The sequence below is a fragment of the Symphalangus syndactylus genome, chromosome 19 (assembly GCF_028878055.3).
Source record: "Symphalangus syndactylus isolate Jambi chromosome 19, NHGRI_mSymSyn1-v2.1_pri, whole genome shotgun sequence".
Classification (NCBI taxonomy): Eukaryota; Metazoa; Chordata; class Mammalia; order Primates; family Hylobatidae; genus Symphalangus; species Symphalangus syndactylus.
This window is the reverse complement of record NC_072434.2, coordinates 65,593,567-65,614,077: the sequence shown is the minus strand read 5'-3', so window position 1 is coordinate 65,614,077 and position 20,511 is coordinate 65,593,567. Positions and strand designations below refer to the sequence as shown.

At 39.5% G+C, this 20,511-nt stretch overlaps 1 protein-coding gene across 10 annotated transcripts in view; it reads right to left on the bottom strand.

Moving 5' to 3' along the window:
* MARK1 (microtubule affinity regulating kinase 1) overlaps positions 1-18,473 on the bottom strand; it is a 138,002-nt gene extending 119,529 nt beyond the window's left edge. For all 10 annotated transcript variants that reach the window (XM_055235357.2, XM_055235359.2, XM_055235358.2 and 7 more), the window contains exon 1: positions 17,054-18,473. In XM_055235357.2, coding sequence (XP_055091332.1) covers positions 17,054-17,104 — 51 coding nt within the window. In that variant the 5' untranslated portion in view covers positions 17,105-18,473. The remainder of the gene's footprint in view (positions 1-17,053) is intronic.
* Positions 18,474-20,511: the final 2,038 nt, after the last annotated feature.

The window sequence follows — 20,511 nt, the reverse complement described above, 5'->3', positions numbered from 1 at the left end:
ATTACCCACACAAACACAGCCTGAGGGCTGAGATAGAGGAGGCAGACAGGGAGTGGCTGAGACTGTATTTTAATTTTAGAGGCACTTCTCCCTAAGATACTCCCCTACACCCCAAGAAGCTACTTTGGGAGGGCTTTCACTACCGCTTGCCAGGATTTATTACAAGCTAGTAATAAAAGAAAACACTTACCTAAATTATCTAAAAAAAATCGTGTTAAATTCTTTTCCAAACTTCCTAGTTCTTTCACTCTCACAAGAACAAAAACGTTACAGCAAACTCATGGCAGAAATTACAATAGGTGTTTGTTCTTTATTAATTAATTATTATTATGATGATTTTTTCTGAGATGGGAGTCTCACTGTCACCCAGGCTGGAGTGCGGTGGCACGATCTCGGCTCCCTGCAGCCTCTGGCTCACCGCAGTCTCTGCCTCCCAGGTTCAAGCAATTCTCCTGCCTCAGCCTTCCAAGTAGCTGGGATTATAGGTGCCCACCACCACACCCGCTAATTTTTGTATTTTTAGTAGAGATGGAGTTTCACCATGTTGGCCAGAATGGTCTCAAACCCCTGACCTCAAGTGATCCGCCAGTCTCTGCCTCCCGAAGTGCTGGGATTACAGGTGTGAGCCACCGTGCCCAACCAGATGTTTGTTCTCTAAATCATTACATTTAATTTAATACTCTAGTAGTCAGAGCTTTATTCTACGACCTTCAGTTCAGTTATACTTAGTAAATCTAACAAAATCCAGTAATTATTTCCTAATATAAGCTAATAATCATATCAACTTAAATTAATTTTTTGAAGTAGATTGAAATTTTAACGATAACTTTAACTTATGATCATGAACATAAAGAGAGGAACCTCTCTCCGATATACTTCAGATGTTCACCAAAAAATGACCAGAATTTAAACAGCAAATACTGTATCTACATAGCATCACCTCATATTCTTAAAGTACTCCAATATTTCCAGGGAATGAATGAATCTTAATTGTATACATTTACTAAACATCCAATGAGTTGCTACTATGTGCACAGCACTGTGCTAAAGTATTGTAGGAAGAGGAATGTATTTTATTGACATACTCTTGCTGTTTTTAATCCAGCAAGGCAAGCAATTCTGCAAAGTGCAGGTATCACTGTTTGCTTGATACAGGAGTCAGTAATAGTGTTCTTGGTCTCAAGGAGTTTGCAGCATTATGTGTGTGACAGGCTTAAGAAAATCACAGTACAGAGGTTGGGCGCGGTGGCCCACGCCTGTAATCCCAGCACTTTGGGAGGCCGAGGCAGGCAGATCACGAGTTCAGGAGATCCAGACCATCCTGGCTAACACGGTGAAACACCGTCTCTACTAAAAATACAAAAAAATTTAGCCGGGTGTGGTGGCAGGCACCTATAGTCCCAGCTACTTGGTGGGCTGAGGCAGGAGAATGGTGTCAACCTGGGAGGTGGAGCTTGCAGTGAGCCAAGATTGCACCACTGCACTCCAGCCTGGGCAGCAGAGCGAGACTCCATCTCAAAAAAAAAAAAAGAAAATTACAGTACAGTTTGTCACTACTGTCACAAAGTACATACGAAGCAGAATTAGCAACTGATACCCAATTCTGGCAGAAAGGGGAATAGAGTCTCCTCACTGACCATACTCTTACCTCTCCTTGTTTTTCTCCCCTCCTGGAAAGGAAGGTAGAAGGGAAAGGTGGAAGTGATCAACCAACCTGGTTCCAACCTTTTCTATTCAAGACTTTCTTCCGTAGGATGTTCTTTGGGCACTGGTAGTTAACAATTCACTAGTAAGCCAATTCCACTGGTTTAAACAGTGGCTACTAGTACATACTTTATTTCCTTCTAGTTCTTGGTATTTAGGCAATACAGAAAGAATCTAGAGTGGCCAGAAGGATCAATGGCATGATTTAGTAGTGCTATTCAGTTAATAAATAATTTCTGTAGAAAAAAGTACCCAAGACAGTTTATAGGTAAGTAGGTACCAAAATGAGATGTACCAGTAAGAGCCATAAGAAAGAAAGGTTAGTGATTTGATCCAAGATAAACTAGCTTATCCATAGCTTTTTGCTTTCTATTCCTATAGTTGCTTTTCTTCTTTTCTCTTTCTTTTTTTTTTTTTTTTTTTTTGGAGAGGAGTCTCACTCTGTTTCCCAGGCTGGAGTGCAGTGGTGCGATCTTGGCTCACTGCAACCTCCACCTCCAGGGTTCAAGTGATTCTCCTGCCTCAGCCTCCCGAGTAGCTGGGACTACAGGCGCATGCCACCATGCCCAGCTAATTTTTTGTATTGGTAGAGACAGGGTTTCACCGTTGTTGCCCAGGCTGGTCTCAAACTCCTGAACGCAGGCAATCCACCTGCCTCAACCTCCCAAAGTGCCAGGATTACAGGCGTGAGCCACCGCACCCAGCCAATTAGTTGCTTTTCATTACTAAAAGCAGGCTGGAGACTATCTTTACAAAGCAATAATATCCCTCCTTAAGTAACTGAAGAGGCAGTAATAGAAAGATAAATCTAACCCAGAACAGAGCAGTAGCTAAATAATCTTTCCCTTTAGTTCAACTATATTCATCACTGATTAAAAATCACAAAGACCAATCACCATTAAAGGACAATGATATACCAATCCTAGTATTTGCTAAATCCTTCTCCTTGCCCCTTTTCATCATCCTATTCTTCTGCCTTAAATCTAGAGAAACTCTACTTTCTAGTTTACTAAGTGATTGTTTTATGGTTACCACTGACATCTGTAACCATACTCCCAATACATACCACCACAGTGAAAAATGTGTGGGATTTCATTATGAAATGTGAATCTTTTCTTAACTGGTGTTAAATAAAACATTATTCTGTTTGTTAAAACTATAAGGAAAACTTTACTCAAGACTATTCTAATAGTGGTATTACCATAGAGAAAAGAGACAGGCTCAACTCTGAATATTGCAAAGATGGCTAGGGATTTACAGGCAAGGAGCAGAGTGAGAGGGTCAATAGATGGAAAAGTACTAAAGGAGACATCAAGGGTAAGGGGGTTCTTGCAAATGACAGGCCAAGGACTCAGACATCAAAGGTGGGGGGTGAAGAACTCAATCAGCTATCAGGGGTGGTCAGATATCAAGGGTGATATCTCACCAAACTGACTTAGCAAGATTCTTTGCTAATTCGGAGTTGTGCAGGCCCAGTAAGGACAGGAAGGAAATAGAGGGCCAAGGTCAAGGCCTAGTTGACAACAGGACTCTGAGCAGCCTAACTAAAGTTTGTCAAGAGTCTTTGTCACTAGCACTGGCGTCTCCCCTTTACCAAACCTTTCTCTCATATGCCAAATAAAGTGTATATAAATACTGTATTAAAAGCGCTTTCAGGCTGGGTGTGGTGGCTCATGCCTGTAATTTCAGCAATTTGGGAGGCAGAGATAGGGTGGCTCGCTTGAGCCCAAGAGTTCGAAACCAGCCTGGGCAACATGTCGAAACTCCCATTTCTACGAAAAAATACAAAAATTAGCCAGGCATGGTGGTGAGCACCTATAGTCCCAGCTACTCAGGAGGCTGAGGCGGATGGATTGATTGAACCTGGAAGGCCAAGACTGCAGTGAGCTGTGATCACGCTACTGCACTCTAGCCTGAACAAGACCCTATCTCAAAAAAAAAAAACCATGAGAAAGCAGCCCACTTAATTTAAAAACTAGAGTGTTTCTAAAGCATGCAGGCACACAGAAAATATTTCATACAAATCTCATCAAGTTGACCCTCCATCTAAATCCTCCAAGAGCTTCTGCAGCCTCCAGGACTGGTTCTTGCTACGGCATGTAAGGCCCTGCCTAATCTCAAGCCAGGCCCTCTCACTAAATGCTGCCCTCTTCAGGGCGATGCTCTCCTCTTCTCCACTTCACACTCAGGGCCTTTGTGCAAATGCACCTTCCACCCAGAATGCCCTCTTCTTCCCACCAACTCAACTTCCATAGAGCCACTTGGTGAAGGAGTACTTATCTTTCAAGCCTCATTTCAAAGGCTTTCTTGAGCACCTGGCCCGCCTCTCCTTCCTTCTTTACTCTGTGTTCTAATCAGCTGGATGACAAGGAACTGCAACTTTCTACTATACTTGTCTCTATGTCTGTCTCCCACTTCAGGCTCTGAGTCACTCCACAGCAGGGAACAGGTTTCATTTGTCTTTGTATCCTTATCATCTTTAATTGTGATGAAGCAAATAGAAAAGGAAATAAAAGCAAACCCTCTTTTCAAATTGTGAAAGCAGCACTGCCGATCCCAAAAGGAAAGGTAGTCTTGTTAAACCTGTTACCATATACTTTACAGGTAGTTCACTATAATTTGGTACTGTGGCTCAGCTTCTTATTTGCTTACTACCTGGACTAACCTGATATAGTGGTCAAAACAGTATTAAATAACACTTTCTCAGGAGAAAGATTCAGCCTATAACTAAAGCCACTGTTTTAGTCACTTTTCTGTTGCTATAACAGAATATGACAGACTGAGTAATTTATAATGAACAGAAATTTATTTAGCTTATGATTCTGTAGGCTGGGAAGTCCAATATCAAGGGGCTGGCATCTGGTGACGGCCTTCAGCCTGCGTCATCCCATGGTAGAAAGGCAGAAGGGCAGAAGGGTAAGCAAGTGTGCAAAACAGAAAAGCACTATGGGCACGGCTTGCTTTATAACAACCCACTATCAACATAACTAACCTGCTACTGAGAAAACATTAAGCCATTCATGAGGGCTCTGACCTTAAGACCCAATCATCTCTTATTAGGCCCCATCTCCCACCACTGTTGCATTGGGTATTAAGTTTCCAACGCACAAACTTTTGGGAGGCACATTCACACCACAGCAGGCACCATATGGTAAACTCCTTTTTCGGTTGCCATCTCTCTTCCACTTTATTGTTAACCACATAAATTTGAGGGAAGGGAAGGGAAGAACATGAAATTCCTCTTTTACCCCTTTCTTATATCTCACACCTATAACAACCACATGCATGTACCTTATTACTTACAGAAAATTCCCTGATATTTTCTACTGTTGTCATCACCTACAAAAGGATTGACTTATCATTTTTTCCATCCTACTTTCTAAAATATAGCCATCAACTATAATTGTTTTTTCATTTTCATCATAATATGAGGTTAATTACAATGTAATCATCATCATCACATAAATCAGTGTTTTCCAAAACCTAGCTGGTGGATATCTGTGTAAGAATTCCCTAAGGGTTTGGAGAAAGAGAAATTCCTAGACCCCACCCTAGAAAAACTGAGCAAGAACAAAGAATGGGAGGGAGCAGGAGTTAGGAAATGCAAATTTGAAACAATCTCCTCAGGTGGTTCATAAACTCACTGTATTTGAGAATAAATAAATAAAATAGACTTTGGTTTATTAAATTGTTGAGTACCAAAAAATATGCCAAACACTATGCTAGGTAATAAAAGATATACAGAAATAATGCTGGAAGTGGTCCATGGCCTCAAAATATTTTCAATTTAGCTAGAAAGCAGAAGTTTATACGCAGAAGAATTAGAGAACAATGCTAAACTCTGTGGCATAGAATGGCCTCTAAACTACAGTCCAAGGTATTTTTAGCTTCAAAATGCGTAAATATGCACTCCCATAGGAATACTAATAAATTACATATGAATTACTTTATAAATAGATTATGCATATTAAAAAGTATAGTATAAAAAATTTTTGGAAATATATTGAATTCTGATGGTACAAACTTTTCAGTGATTAGCAAAATATTATTAATGTTATACAATACAAATGAATGTTTCTTGAGTTTGTAAATGTTGGCTTAACGATTTGTGATAAAGAACTGAAGGACTGATTATAAGTCCAGCTTACGTTGCTACTTAATTTCAGTGACTGTCATGGCTAATGAGAGCATCTCACACAAATGGAAGTAGGGGACAACTGCTTGCACTTATTTAATTATGATGCTCATATTTCGATCTATTCACCAATTATGCAAAAGTTCTGTTAGACTTCCACTTTGCCTGAGCCATTCTTGAAAATTAATCATTCTAACAATTGTAACAAATTTCAAAAATCTAGTAAATTTTCAAATGAAAGATTCATAAACAGAAAATTATGCACATTTTAAAGTATACAGATATGAGAATTTCAGAAATGATACATGGTTTAGGAACATAAGTATGGAAATTTACATAAGTATGGAACATAAGTATGGAAATCCCATAAATATGTAAATTTCTGAAGACCCATTTACAAAAAGCTTATTCCAGAATTTCTACAGTGCAGTAGGCATGATATTATAAGGGGTACTCCAAAATAGTACATATTTTTTAAATGAATTACTGAACTATAAGAGAGTAAGAGAGACCTCCAAGGGCAAAACAAAAGCAAGTAAACAAACATAAAAAAAACAAATCAACAAACAACTAAAAGTTACCACAAAAGCCTTAGTTACCCTGGAGTCAAATACTAAGCCTTGGACTCACTACAGGGTTAGAGAGCTTAACCTACAACTCCCAGGAATCCCTACAGGAGACTAAAGTGCCCCAGGTCAGTAGGGGTTCCCAGCAGAAGCAAACGCAATCCCTTTCTGAAGGAAGCATCCTCAATTTAGGCCCCCAAGTTTCACACAAATAACAATTAGGCAAAGAGCAGTTCACCATCAAATACCAGCACATTCAATAAGAAACAACCATAGTGAATGAGAATTAGCAGATATCAACAATAAATCTAACCTCCTAGGGACTTCAGATAATACAATTACAGAGAAACAGGATGCAAATTACTATATATTAAATGTTCGAGGAAATGAAGATGAAATCATAAAATAAGCAAAGTCCAAGAATCTACTTAAAAAGGCAGACAAGCTTAAGAGAAAAATCTTAAAACTTTTAGAAATTAAAAATATGATAAATGAAATTAAAAATTCAACAGATGGGGAAAAAGAAGAGTGGAGCATGGATCCAATACTCTGATTTTTAGGGGACTGCCAGAGGGACTGGTTTTAGATACTGATAGAACCCAGCTTACACTAGATGTCACTACAGAAAAATCAATGAAACACATAGGAATACAGCAAGAGAGGATAAGAGGGACAAAAACCCACAAGACAGAAAATAGTTAACAAAATGGCAATAGTAAGTCCTTCCCTATCACTAATTGCACCAAATGAAGATGGATTAAACACCATAATCAAAAGACAGAGTTGTTGAAAGATTAAAATATAAGATCCAACTATATGTTGTGTACAAGAGATTCACTTTACATTTAAGGACACCCACAGGCTAAAAATTAAAGGATGAAATAACCAAAAGAGAGCAGAGGTAGCCAAACTTACATCAGATAAAACAGACCTTATGTCAAAAAGTGTCACAAGAGACACAGAAGAATATTACGTAATGATAAAAGGATCAATTCATGAGGAAGCTATAACAATTATAAATACATATGCACCCAACATCAGAGCAGAAGCAAACATGACAGAACTGAAGGCAAGAATAGATGGCAACATAACAATAAAAAATTTCAATACCCTACTTCAATAATGATAGAATATCTAGACAGAAGATCAACAAGGAAACAGAGGACCTGAAGAACACTATAGAACAAATTGACCTAATGGACACACAGACATACAGAGCATTCCACCCAAAAGCAGCACAATATAAATTCTTCTCAAGCACACACAGAACATTCTCCAGGACAGATAACAAAAATACAACATCAAAACTTATGGGATGCAGCAAAAGCAGTACTAAGAGAGAAGTTTATCATGACTTCATTAAAAAACACCTACGTTAAAGAATAAGAGGCTGGGTGTGGTGGCTCTTGCCTGTAATCCCAGCACTTTGGGAGGCCAAGGTGGGTAGATCACTTGAGGTTGGGAGTTTTAGACCAGCCTGGCCAACATGGTGAAACCCTGTCTCTTCTAAAAATACAAAAATTAGCCAGGTATGGTGGCAGGCACCTGTAATCCCAGCTACTCAGGAGGCTGAGGCAGAGAATCACTTGAATCTAGGAAGCAGAGGCTGCAGTGAGCTGAGATTGCGCCATAGCTCTCCGGCCTGGATGACAGAGCAAGACTCTATCTCAAACAAAAAAAAAAAAAGAGAAAGACTTCAAATAAATAATCTAACTCAACACCTCAAGGACTAGAGAAAGAAGAGCAAACTAAGCCAAAATTTAGCAGAAGAAAGGAAATAAAAAAGATTAGAGCAGAAATAACAAATTAGTGAATATAAAAACAACAGAAAAAAATCAACGAAAGACTTGGTTTTTTGAAAAGATCAACAAATTTGACAAACCTCTGACTAAGAAAAAAAAGGACTCAAACAAATCAGAAATGAAAGAGGAAATATTACAAATGATGCCACAGAAACAAAAAGGATATAAGATACTACCATGAATAATCATATTCCAACAAATCAGATAACATAGAAGAAATGTATAAATTCCTAGAAACATATAACTTACCGTGATAGTTAATTTTATATGTCAACTTGACTGGGCTGAGGAATGCTCAGATAGCTGGCAAAATATTATTTTGGGGTATATCCAAGAGAGTTTTTCCAGAAGAGGTTAGCATTTTGATCAGCAACTGAACAAAGCATATACCTTCATCAATGTGGGCAAGCATCATTCAATCCATAGAGAGAGCCCGATTGGAATATAAAGAAAAAAAAACGGAAAATGTATTTCTCTCTTCTTCAGCTGGGATATCCATCTTATCCTGCTTGCAGGCATTAGAGCTACTGGTTCTTGGGCCTTCAGACATAGACTAAATTATATCACTGGTTTTCCTGGTTCTCTCACTTTCAGATGAAATACTGTGAGACTTCATGGCCTCCATAATCACATGGACCAGTTCCCATAATAAATCTTCTCATATATCTGTGTATAGCCTATTGGATTTGTTTCTCTGGAGAACCCTAATAAACCTACAAAAACTAAGTTATGAAAAAACAGAACATCTAAACAAAGCTATAACTAATAAGGAGATTGAATCAGGAATCAAAAACCTTCCAACAACGATAAGCCCAAGACCATATGGCTTCACTAGTGAATTAAACTAAACATTTAAAGAAGAATTAAAACCAACCCTTTTCAAACTCTCCCCCAAAAAGAAGAGAAGAGAATACTTCTTAACTGATTTTATAAAGCCAGCATTACCATGACACAAAAACCAGAAAAAGTCACTACAGGAAAAGAAAACTGCAAGTCAATATCCCTAATGCATATCAATATAAAAATTCTCAGGAAAAAAAAAAACCTAGCAATTCAAATTCAACAGCACATTAGAAGGATCACATACCATGCCCAAGAGGGAATTATCCCTAGGATACAAGGATGGCTCAACATACAAAAATCAATGTGATATATACCACATTAATAGAAGGAAAATTAAAATTCCCTGATCATCTCAATAGATGCAGAAAAAGCACTGACACAATTCAATACCCTTTCATGATTAAAAACACCACTCAACAAAATAAGAATGGAAAAAAAAATTACATCAACATAAAAAAGACCATATATAAAAAGCCCGCAACTAATATAACACTCAGTGGTAGAAAACAAAGGTTTCCCTTTAAGACCAAGAACAAGACAAGGATGCCCATTCTTGCCACTTCTATTTAACATAGTATTAGAAGTCCTAGGCAGAGCAGTTAGACAAGAAAAAAATAAATAAATAAAAGGTATCCAAATCAGAAAGAAGTAAAATTATCACTGTTTGTAGATGAGATTATCTTATACGTAGAAAACCCCAAGGATTCCAAATACCAAAAAAAGAACTGCTAGAAATAATAAACAAATTCAACAGTTTCAGGCTACAAAATCAACGTACAATAGTCAGTTACATTTCTATGCACTAACAAAGAACTATCCTAATGGCATTTTTTACAGAAACAAAAAAATTATAAAATTCATATGGAACCACAAAGGACCCTGAATGGCCTAAACAATCTTCAGAAAGAACAAAGTTAGAAGCCTCACGCTTACTGGCTTCAAAACATTAGAAAGCTGTGGTAATCAAAATAGTATAGTACTAGCTTAAAGACAGAGATACATACTAAGAACAGAATAGAGAGCTCAGAAATGAACCCATGCATACACAGTCAAATGATTTCAACATGGATGCCAAAAATTCACAATGGGTAAAGGACAGTCTTTTCAACAAATGGTGCTGGGAAAATGGATATATACATACGCCAAAGAATGACGCTAGACCCTCATATTATATCATACACAAAAACTATCTCAAAAGGAATTAAAGATTTAAATTTAAGACCTGAATTATAAAACTCCTAGAAGAAAACATAGGAGAAGAGCTTCATGATATTGGCCTTGACAAAGATTTCTTGTATATGATATCAAAAGCACAGCCAACAAAGCAAAAATAGACAATCAGGACTAAATCAAACTAAAAAGCTTCTGCACATGAAAGAAAACAACAGAGTGAAAAAGCACACTACAGTATGAGCAAAACTATATGCATACTTGATTAAAAAAACTTGATTTTTAAATATGCAAAGGAGTTGAATAGACATTTCTCTAAAGAAGACATACAAATGGCCAACAGGTACAAAAAAGATGGTGAACATCACAAATCATCTGGGAAATGCAAATCAAAACCACAGTAAGATATTTACTTTACAACTGTCAGGATAGTTATAATTTTAAAAACCATAAAACAAAAATAAAATAAAAATACAAAATAAACATTGGTGAGGATGTAGGGAAATTGCAACCCTTGTGCACTGTTGGTGGAAATGTAAAATGCTGCAGCTGCTATTAAAAACAATATGAAGTCTCCTCAAAAAATTAAAAATAGACTTACCATTTGACCCAGTAGAACCACCATATGACCCAACAATAGAACTAACATACAATCCATTTCTGGGTATTTATCCAAAAAACTAAAATCAGGATCTCAAAGAGATCTTTGCACTCCCATATTTACTGAGGTATTATTTATAAGAGCCAAGAAGTAGAAGCAACCCAAATGTCCATCAGCAGATAAACAGATAAACAAAACAAGGTACATAACACAATGGAATATTATTCAGCTATAAAAAAGAAGGAAATCCTGTCATATGCTACGACATGGGTGAACCTTAAGAGCATTGTGCTAAAATGAAATAAGCCAGTTACAGAGGATAAATGCTACCTGATCCCATTTTTGTGAGGTATCTAAAGCAGTCAAACTCATCAAAGCAGAAACTAAGAGTGGTGGCTGCCAGGGTCTGGAAAGAAAGGGAAATAGGGAGTTGCTGTTCAATATGTACACAGTTTCAGTCACACAAGATGAAAAATTTCTAGAGATGTGCTGTACAATATTGTGCCCATGGATGAAATTGGAGGTCATTATGTTAAGTGAAATAAGCCAAGTACAGAGAGACAAATATGTTCTCACTCATATGTGGGAGCTAAAAAAGCGATCTCATGAAGATAGAGAGTAGATCGGTGGTTAACAAAGGCTAGAAAGGGTTAGTAGGAAGGGGAGGATGAAGAGAGATTGATTAATGAGTATAAACATACACTTAGATAGAAGGAAAAAGACCTAGTGTTCAACAGATCACTCAGGTGACTATAGTTAACAGTAATCGATTGTACATTTCAAAATAGCTAGAATAATTTTAATGTTGCTAGTATAATGAAAAGATCAATATGTAAAGTGATAGATATCCCAATTGCCTTAATTTGATTATATGAATGTATCAAATTAACACATATACCCCCAAAATACGCACTAACAGATCTAATACATATCATAAAATTAAATTAAAAGACGTGAAAAAATAAAAAAAAAATTGCCACCTTACCACCACTAAAATCTACTCCCTCCCCACCAAAAATACTGTACTGTACACTTAAAAATTTGTTAAAAGGGTGTATCTGATGTGTGCTTTTTACCACAACGAAAAAAAATTCAACAGATAGGTTAACAGGGTTATATACAGCTGAAGAAAGATCTAAACATATATGGTAACTATAGTATAGGTTATACTACAGATTGGAGTACAGAGAAACAATGAAATAGGAGGAAAAAAATGAATGACAGGTTAAACATGAAGGATAGAATGATAAATTTTAGCACATCTAACCAGAATGCCAGAAATACTATGCAGAACAGAGGTAAGGTAACATTCAAAGACATAATGGTTGGTACGTTTCCATAACTGATGAGACATATGAATCCATACAAGATAGAGACAGACAGAAAGGATCACACACCAAATAGCAGATGACTCCTGAACAGAAACAATGTAAATCAATAGACAATGGAATACCACCTTCTGAGTGGTGAAAGAAATCAAACTATCAATCTAGAGTTACAGACTAAGCAAAGCTATCTTTTAAGAATTAGGGCAAAATATGTCTTCAGATCTAGAAAAGTTCATGACTAACAATCCTTCACCAAAAGAACTTCCACAGATATTCTTCAGGAAAAGAGAAAATGACCCCCAAAGGAAACAATGAGATGGAAGAAGAAAAATAATAACAACAAAAATAATAATAACAACTTTAAAATCATGTGTCTAATTCTATATGACCTGGATTTTTATTTAAAAAAAAAAGACGTAATAATAGCATGTAGGTCAGAAGTGAAGTGATAGACACTAAATACATTTCTTCTTCCAATGCATTGCCCTGCACACCCACTTTAGAGACCACTGATGCGGACTATATACATCCACCACTGTTCAGCTACAACAAACAACAATATTAGCTGCAGTCATTTCAGAAGTCTTGTTAAAACAATGAGACAAGTCATAAAGGATTTGTAAATTTGATATGAAGGGACAAGTGCAAGGCACTCCACACAGGAAAGAGTAAAGGTTCAGAAATAGGGATAGGGATGGCATACCCTGTTCTTCCTCTAATAAAGTATCTTATACCATTTCATATGCTCTTCTAAAATCTTTTTTTTTTTAACAGGGTTCACACTGTCACCCGGGCTGGAGTGCAGCGGTGTAATCTTGGCTCACTGCAGCCTTTATCTCCTGGGCTCAAGCAACCCTCCCACCTCAGCCTCCGTAGTAGCTGTGAATGACTACAGGCACACACCACCATGCCCAGCTTATTTTTGTATTTTTAGTGGAGACAGGGTTTCTCCATGTTGCCCATGCTGGTCTGGAATTCCTGGATTCAGGCAATCCTCCCACCTCGGCCCCACAAAGTGCTGGGATTAGAGGTGTGAGCCACTCTTCTAAAATCTTTAAGACACAAACGAAACAAAAAACAAAAAAACACTTTCTAGAAGTAACAGGATGAGTACAGTAATAGTGGAAGGTGTCAGATTTTCATTATTAACCTTGAAGGACAGAATTATTAACCTTGGGTAGGTCACTAAATTTTCTCTCTGAAGGCTTCATTCAGCCTCTCAGGTTGTAATACGTAATGTCTACCCTCACCAATGTCACCAATATATTTGATGAAAAATGAAAAAATTCAAAGGGGGTGTTACGGCACTGATTTCTTATATACTAGTACTAGTCACTGTGCTGGGCACTGGCAATACAGACTAAGGGAGACAAAGTCAGGCAATTAGATGCTATGTGATAGGTACTGTGACATGTGAAGGATGCACAGAAAATCTAAGGGTAGTGACAAAGGTATGCTTTCCTCTCGCTTCTTCATGCCATTAACAATGATTCTCACAAGACAAACTACTGATGGCAACCTTAGTTACAATAGGTAATCATTATAATCACCACCATGAATTTCAGTATGTCACAAGACTCAACATCATCTTTTTTTATTAAAGACTTTTTAATCGAACTGAATTCAATTTTAAAACATCCCAAGAAGTAGTGAAAAGAGTTTTCTTCATACTCATCAAAATTTCATCACAGAAAGCTAGGCTGAGCATTTTTGACCCATTAATAATTAGCATAATCAGAGTTTTTCCCAAATACTAAAAATTTTTTTCTTGTTTCATTAAAAAACATGTAAGAGTAATGATAATATATTATCCATATCCATGGTGGAATTATCCAAATAAAATCTAACAAAAGAAAAAGAGAGAAATCTTTTTTACTCTTTTTCTGGACTGTTTATAATCTAAAATCAAACACATTTTGCATAGATTCTATTACCTGCAACACATATTTTTTTACTTCACTACAAAGTGTTTATTGCCTTAAAAGTTAATCATTGGTTGTCCTGTTGTATTTAGCCCGTTGAGGCCTATTAACAAGGCACACATAAATCTTTCAACAAAGAAAATACTCCTGAAAAAGTACACATAGACTGTTCTTAGAGAAAAGCAATTCTTTCTCATTCTACTGTATATAGTAGTAGTATATAAGAGATCAGTGCTATAATATTCCTCTTTTGGGATTTTTAATTTATCCTGAATATATACTAGTGACACTGAGAAGGGTAGATATTATATATTCCCAAGGAGACAAAATCCAAATACGTTATATGGATGACCAAAGAAATGTTTATATTAACTGCAAACGACAACGAAATATCAAGATGGTGTTTTAAATTACTGTATTTGTTGATTTTAATTTCTAAAGAAAATAAAATGTTTTTAGTTAGTGTCCTTGATATACCAAAGGACTTAGAACCCTTTAATAGTCATATGAATATAAAAGTTTCGTAACTATTTTTAAAAATATGTCATGTAATTGAAAATGACTACAAACAAAAATACATTTTGGCTGCCATACTGGCATTAATATATTAGCTAACAAGCAGGTTTGTTACTTTATTTCATCAATGAGAAGTAAAAATGGATGATGCCATTTACTACCAACTAGAGAATAAAGAGAGTCACCAATGGTGATTTAGTAGCCATCAGTGGTGGCCTCTTTGATAAACACCTATAACACCTATAAACCAATTTAGCCCTATTCACACAATGTCTTCTACTATACATTACTTGTTTGGGATTATTACCTCTTCTGTAAGCTCCTTGCAGGGAGAGATCTTATCTTAAACACTACTTCTATATCCCCTTCCCAACCCTTTACCTAAAAAATGAACATGCTGAGTGCATACTTATTGATTAATTGACAGGTGTCGTATAATAGATACTTTCCACAGCAATTAGGAGAAAATAAGGATGTGGGTAAAGTAAGCTAAATGGAGATATCATTATGTACAACACAATAAGGCACAAGACCATAAAAGTGACTTTGAAATAACATGTTCAGAAACAGCAAATCAGTTTATACAGCATAATCATTTTCAGAAGGTACTCACAACAAAATTTATACTATTATTGCTTAGCTTTAAAATCCTTTTTTGTGTGTTCTTACATGAGAAGCTGCATTTTGTACTATTCCTTAACGCATATTTCTGTAATTATATCTCATGTCTTTATGAAGTACCTTATTCATACAAGTATGAGAAGAGCTATACTATTCAAAATCTAAAAGAAAATAAAAACGATGTATTTTTCCACTCCTCCTGGGTTAAGACACACAGTAATTTGCTAATAAAAACAAAGGTTATCATTTGTCATACTTTTCATTCACACTCTTGAATGACAGGCATTTTTTTAGTGTTCCTGTTAGAAAAATTCTGTGCCAACTCGGCTTTAAAACCAACTTAAACCAAAATATCCATCTTTTTCTCTGACCTTGTTCAATCTCTCAATCAAAATTATTTATCAATTATGTTTTCTAAAATAGTTATGATGCAAATGAAGTTCTAATTTATGATAGCAGCAGCCTTACACTATCTTTCCCATTTTAAACGCACGGCGCTAGAGAAGACAAAAGCATACTCTGAAACATCTTCATAGGTCCTCTAGCAATGGTCTCTTACTAGAATTTCTTCTCTCTTTGTATAATTATATTAAATTTCTGTGCTTCCCTCCTAAGATGAAATCATCTGTTTATACCCCCTCCAACAACTCAGAAGTGAGCTTGTATCCTTTCTCTCATGCCTTTTGTCTAAGAACACCAAAGTGCTTCGTTATTTTATTTTACCAACCCCAAGAAGTCAGTGGTACATCAAAAGCTGGACGGCTGATGAGATAACTAGACAGAGAGCTCTGGACAGCTGGCCAAAACTTAGTACCCCTCTAGGTCCTTAAAATCAGTCGGAAAATCAGCCAAGCCCTATTTACAGGTCTTGAGTGTTTTAAACAAAAACAAAAACAAGAAAACCTTCCCACAAAGGAACTTGCACACACACACACAACTGTACTTTTCAGAAGGTGGAAATACAAGGGATCTTGTTCTTTTCGTTTTTCAAGCGTTTAAAAGCCAGGCACATCTGCATCTTGATAACAGCTCCAGAGTGCAATCTGATCAAAGACACAGAAAATCCTTCCTTCAAAGATGTGCACCTTGTGACACTCCAAGAAGGAGGAGAGATATTTAAAGTAAAACCTGCCCTGCATCATTATCACTGACTTAAGGAAGAGATTAAAAAGCCCTTGGCTTCATGTGGCTTTTCAACATTTTGCCGTAACCCCAGGGCCATAGATGCTGTTCGTGAAATTCTTCTACTCATCCCTACTAAGAGTGTCACGGCAGTATAAACTCATACACAAACACGCACACATCTCCACTTCCATTCCCATCCTTCTCCCTTTGGTGCCCATGACCCAAAATGTGGACACAATGTTACAAAAAGCAGAGTCATGGGGCAATGCGGGGGGAGGAGGGGAGGGTGCAAAGGATTGAAAGATCCAGAAAAGCAAGAGTGTGAGAGGTAGCCGGCTCGTCTGCTATTGTAAAGCAAGCATTCATTCGGGTGGGGGCACAGAATGCAGAGGTAGAAATAAAGCAATCCTGACTGCCCACTCTGCCATCCCATTCTGCCTCTCTGCCCTCCATCACCCCATCCGCCCCTGGAGGACCACCTCCGAGCGAGAGGGCGCCACTTACGTTTCCCCACCCTCACCCTTGAGGGGAAACAAGCGAAATGGGGTTGGAATGAAGAATAGGGCTGAGCAGTGGTTGAGGGTCATGCCGGGCTCCAGGTGGGGACCCAGCCGCGGGTGGCCGCGCGGAGGCACGGGGGACGGCCCAAGCGCGGGTGAAGTGGGGATCAGAAGGAGGGTCTCGCCCCCACTGCTCCCGAGGGAGGCTCCGGTTACTCACGTTTTCCGTGTCCCGCTCGTTCACCGTCGGCAATGGCGTCCGGGCCGACATTTTGTGCGGGCAGCGGGGTCTGGCCGGGGTCTCGCTGGCCGGGCTGGGGTGCGGGCCCCGGGGGCGACAGGAAAGAGGTGCGGACGCGAGCACAAGGCCGGGGCGAGCGGCTCCCGCAGGCCGCGGGGCGGTGCAACAAGCGGCCCCGGCGAGGGAAAGAGGGAAGAGGACGCGGAGGAAGAGGAGGGGGAGCCGCTTCCCGCGGCGGCGCCGCCGCGGTATGCGGACAGTAACGAGGGAGGGCTTCGGGCGAGGCGATTGCCCGGCGCTGGCGGGGCGGCGAGGCTGGCAGGATGCGGCGCCGAGGGGTGGGAGGCGTGGAAGGGGAACCGGGAGGCGGCGGCGAGCCTCGCTAGGCTCTCCGGACCATGGGTGAAGGTGAACCCGGTGCCTCAAATCACTGCCTGGCTCGTCCTGGCGAGCGCCTGGGCGTCAGGAACCGCGGCCCTGACTGCGTCGCCCGCGCCGCGCCCCGTTCTCCGCCTCAGGTGTGCGGCGCCGCCCGACCCAGCCGCATCCACGCGCCCGGGGCCCATCGGCGGCGGCGCCCGAGCCCCCGGCGCGAATGTCTCGGCTCAGTCCGCGCGGTCACAGCCACCGCCGCCGCCGCCGCGCCTCAGTCAGGAGGAGCGGCCCGAGCCGGCTGCGCGCGGAGCAGCGGGCGCGGCACGCAGCGCCCAGAGGCACTTGGCGGCCGCCGCCGGGTGGGCGGGCGCCAGCCGAGGGGGCCTCTCCATTCATTCCCTCATTAGGGATGCGGAGCCGCCTCCTCCTCCTCCTCCTCTTTCTCCTCCTCCTCCTCCTCCTCCCGCGCTCTCTGGCCCGCCTGTCCCTGTGTTTATTTTTGTTTCGTGCCCCACCCGCAGAGTTTACGGTCGTCTAAGAGCCTCTGGAGGTTTTATTTTTATTCGTGTTTGGTTTTTGCCGGGTTGAGGGTGAGAGAGAGCTGATGTGAATAAGTGGCTTTTTTTTTCTTTTTCTTTCTTTCCTTCTTTTTTTTTTTTTTTTTTTTTTTTTTTTTGTCCGTTTCATTGGAGAAGAATTGGATTCAATCCTACCCTGGATCCTACCCCTCCTTTTCTCCTACCTCGGGACTTTTACCATTCTTAAATTCTACTCCTCCTCCCCCGTTTCCACGCTTTCTCAATCCCTGTCCTCGCCTGAGCCCTCTGTCAGTCCCCTTCTCTAGGGAGCCGTTAGGTTCAGGGTCACCCTCAGAGTTTGGCAAAGAGCACAAAAGCCCCTAGAAGCGCCAGCAGCCTAGGGTGGCGGCTGGAGACTCAGTACAAGTGGGTCTCAGCCCCCGACGGCGCGGCCTCTTCGGGAATGGGGCCGGCGGAAGACGTCTCGCTCTGGGCGCCCTGCAGCACCCTCGGAGTGGGTGAGACCCGCGAGTCACAACATCTACACTGGCTGATCGTCACTTCCTGGGACACAAGGAAGTGTCACTTAGGCGAGCCTGTTTAGGGAGGATGGAGAGCTGTGTCTGATTTGGGCCCTGTCCTCCCTCTTCCAGGTGGCTTCCTCACACTTCCACCCACCTGCCTCAAGACATCCTGCAGGCACCCGCGTCTGTAGTGCATTGTCCAGGACCCATTCGCCTTTTATAAGCAAGGCTGCATTTTTTTTCTATCTCGTTTGAGAGCTTAACATTTTGCACATTCAGCCTCTAGAACGAAAACTTTATCATCTCTCTATTCTTCTTTGCAACATTTCTTTTTCACTTCCTTTCATGGATGGGCAGGAAGACAAAAGGAATGAAAGATAGCGGATACCTTCATTTTCTGAGCTGCTTCAGTAAGCCTCCAGTGGAATTCTTATAATGGTGGGAAATTTCTCGTCTCTCCTGAATTTCCTCCATTTGAAAGAAGAATCCCTGCACCAAATGGTTTTTATCTTGACTCATTAAATGTTGTTTCTGAAAAGTTAACACTTGACCCTTAAAGCATGGGTCCAAAAGACCTAAAAATAGCAAACACAAAAATCCTTTGAGGAAAGAAGCAATTCTCACCCAGTCTATATTCACTTCTAGAACACCATCTATGTACTTATTTCTTCAGCATTTTTCTCTTGTAACCACTTCCCAATTTCACAAAGCAAATGAAAAAAAAAAAAAAAAAAAAAAAAAAAAAAAAAAAAAAAACAAGATCCCTTTGGTGGTCATCACCACTTCTCAAACAGAATTTAGGCAGCGGAACTGCAATGCTGCCTCCTGAACTATGATGTGTTACTGAGAATGTCAAGCATTTACATGCCCTCTGCAGAAAATCCTGAATCACCAAGATGTATTGAAGTTGCAAGGGCATAATCCTGTATTTTTCTGGTTCTTTTCTGGTTAACTATTGCGACGGCTGCCTGTAGGGGCTGCCATCACAGTGTCAGCGGCACTACTGACTGCTGCAGCCACACAAGGGTACCCAGTGTTGCAATAGTACCTGAGTTAACCTAGCAATAAACAAGTGTCTGTGAAAAGGTGTTCAGCCCCGTTGGAATATGAATCATTCCTTCAGCTGGTAGTTTGGATTTTGCTCTTCAAAGTATACTCACATATTTTTCTATCTTTATAATCATAGTGACCCTGACAGGCATATTTATTTCCATTTTACAAAATTCCACTAAGTTAACTTGTTCAAGATCACAGATGCACCAGGTTAATAAGATACAGAAGAAGATAAATGAAATTTGTGGTGCTATTCAATCTTGCACCAGTCACAAAAACCATAGGTTCATCCCATAAGATATAATGGCTAATTTGAGACAGAGCTCAAAGGAGAGCCCCAGATTCTGGCACAGTGGCTTCTACAGATTTTAAAGTCTCTGTTAAAAGCCATGGACAAATCCCTTAGCTATATTTGCTACACAATGCTCGCTATTTCACATATTGAAATTTACGGAATATCACATAATAATAGGAAGGGATATTTATTGTTTAAGTCAATCCCCAAAGAACATTTCTAACAGTGAAACTACATTCAAAGAAAGTCATTACTAGGTAGTTCGAATCCATAATTCTAGCTAACCAAATTCTAGCTGACCAAATTGGTTTTTTTTGGATAGAATAACTCTATCCAAAAAAAATGCCATTCAAATAATCCTTATTAATACCTACAGTTTTAAGCTTGGTATGTAGTGAAAACTAAGTGAAAATGCACTTTGCCCAAGTTAAAAAAAAAATTCACTATGTTTTTCAAAAGGAATTACTGTCTGTCCCTATATGAGCTCTTCTCCCCTTAAAATGGCATTAGTAGATCCTTAAACATGGGAGAGGAAAAAAAAATGACATGAGGCATTATTGTGATGGAGTCAATACTGTTTAACCCTAGTCCTTAGAAATGAAAATGCTCATGAGCAAAATTTTTTTGTGTTACTATATATAGCTTCTGTGCCTGTGACTATGGAGAAATGAC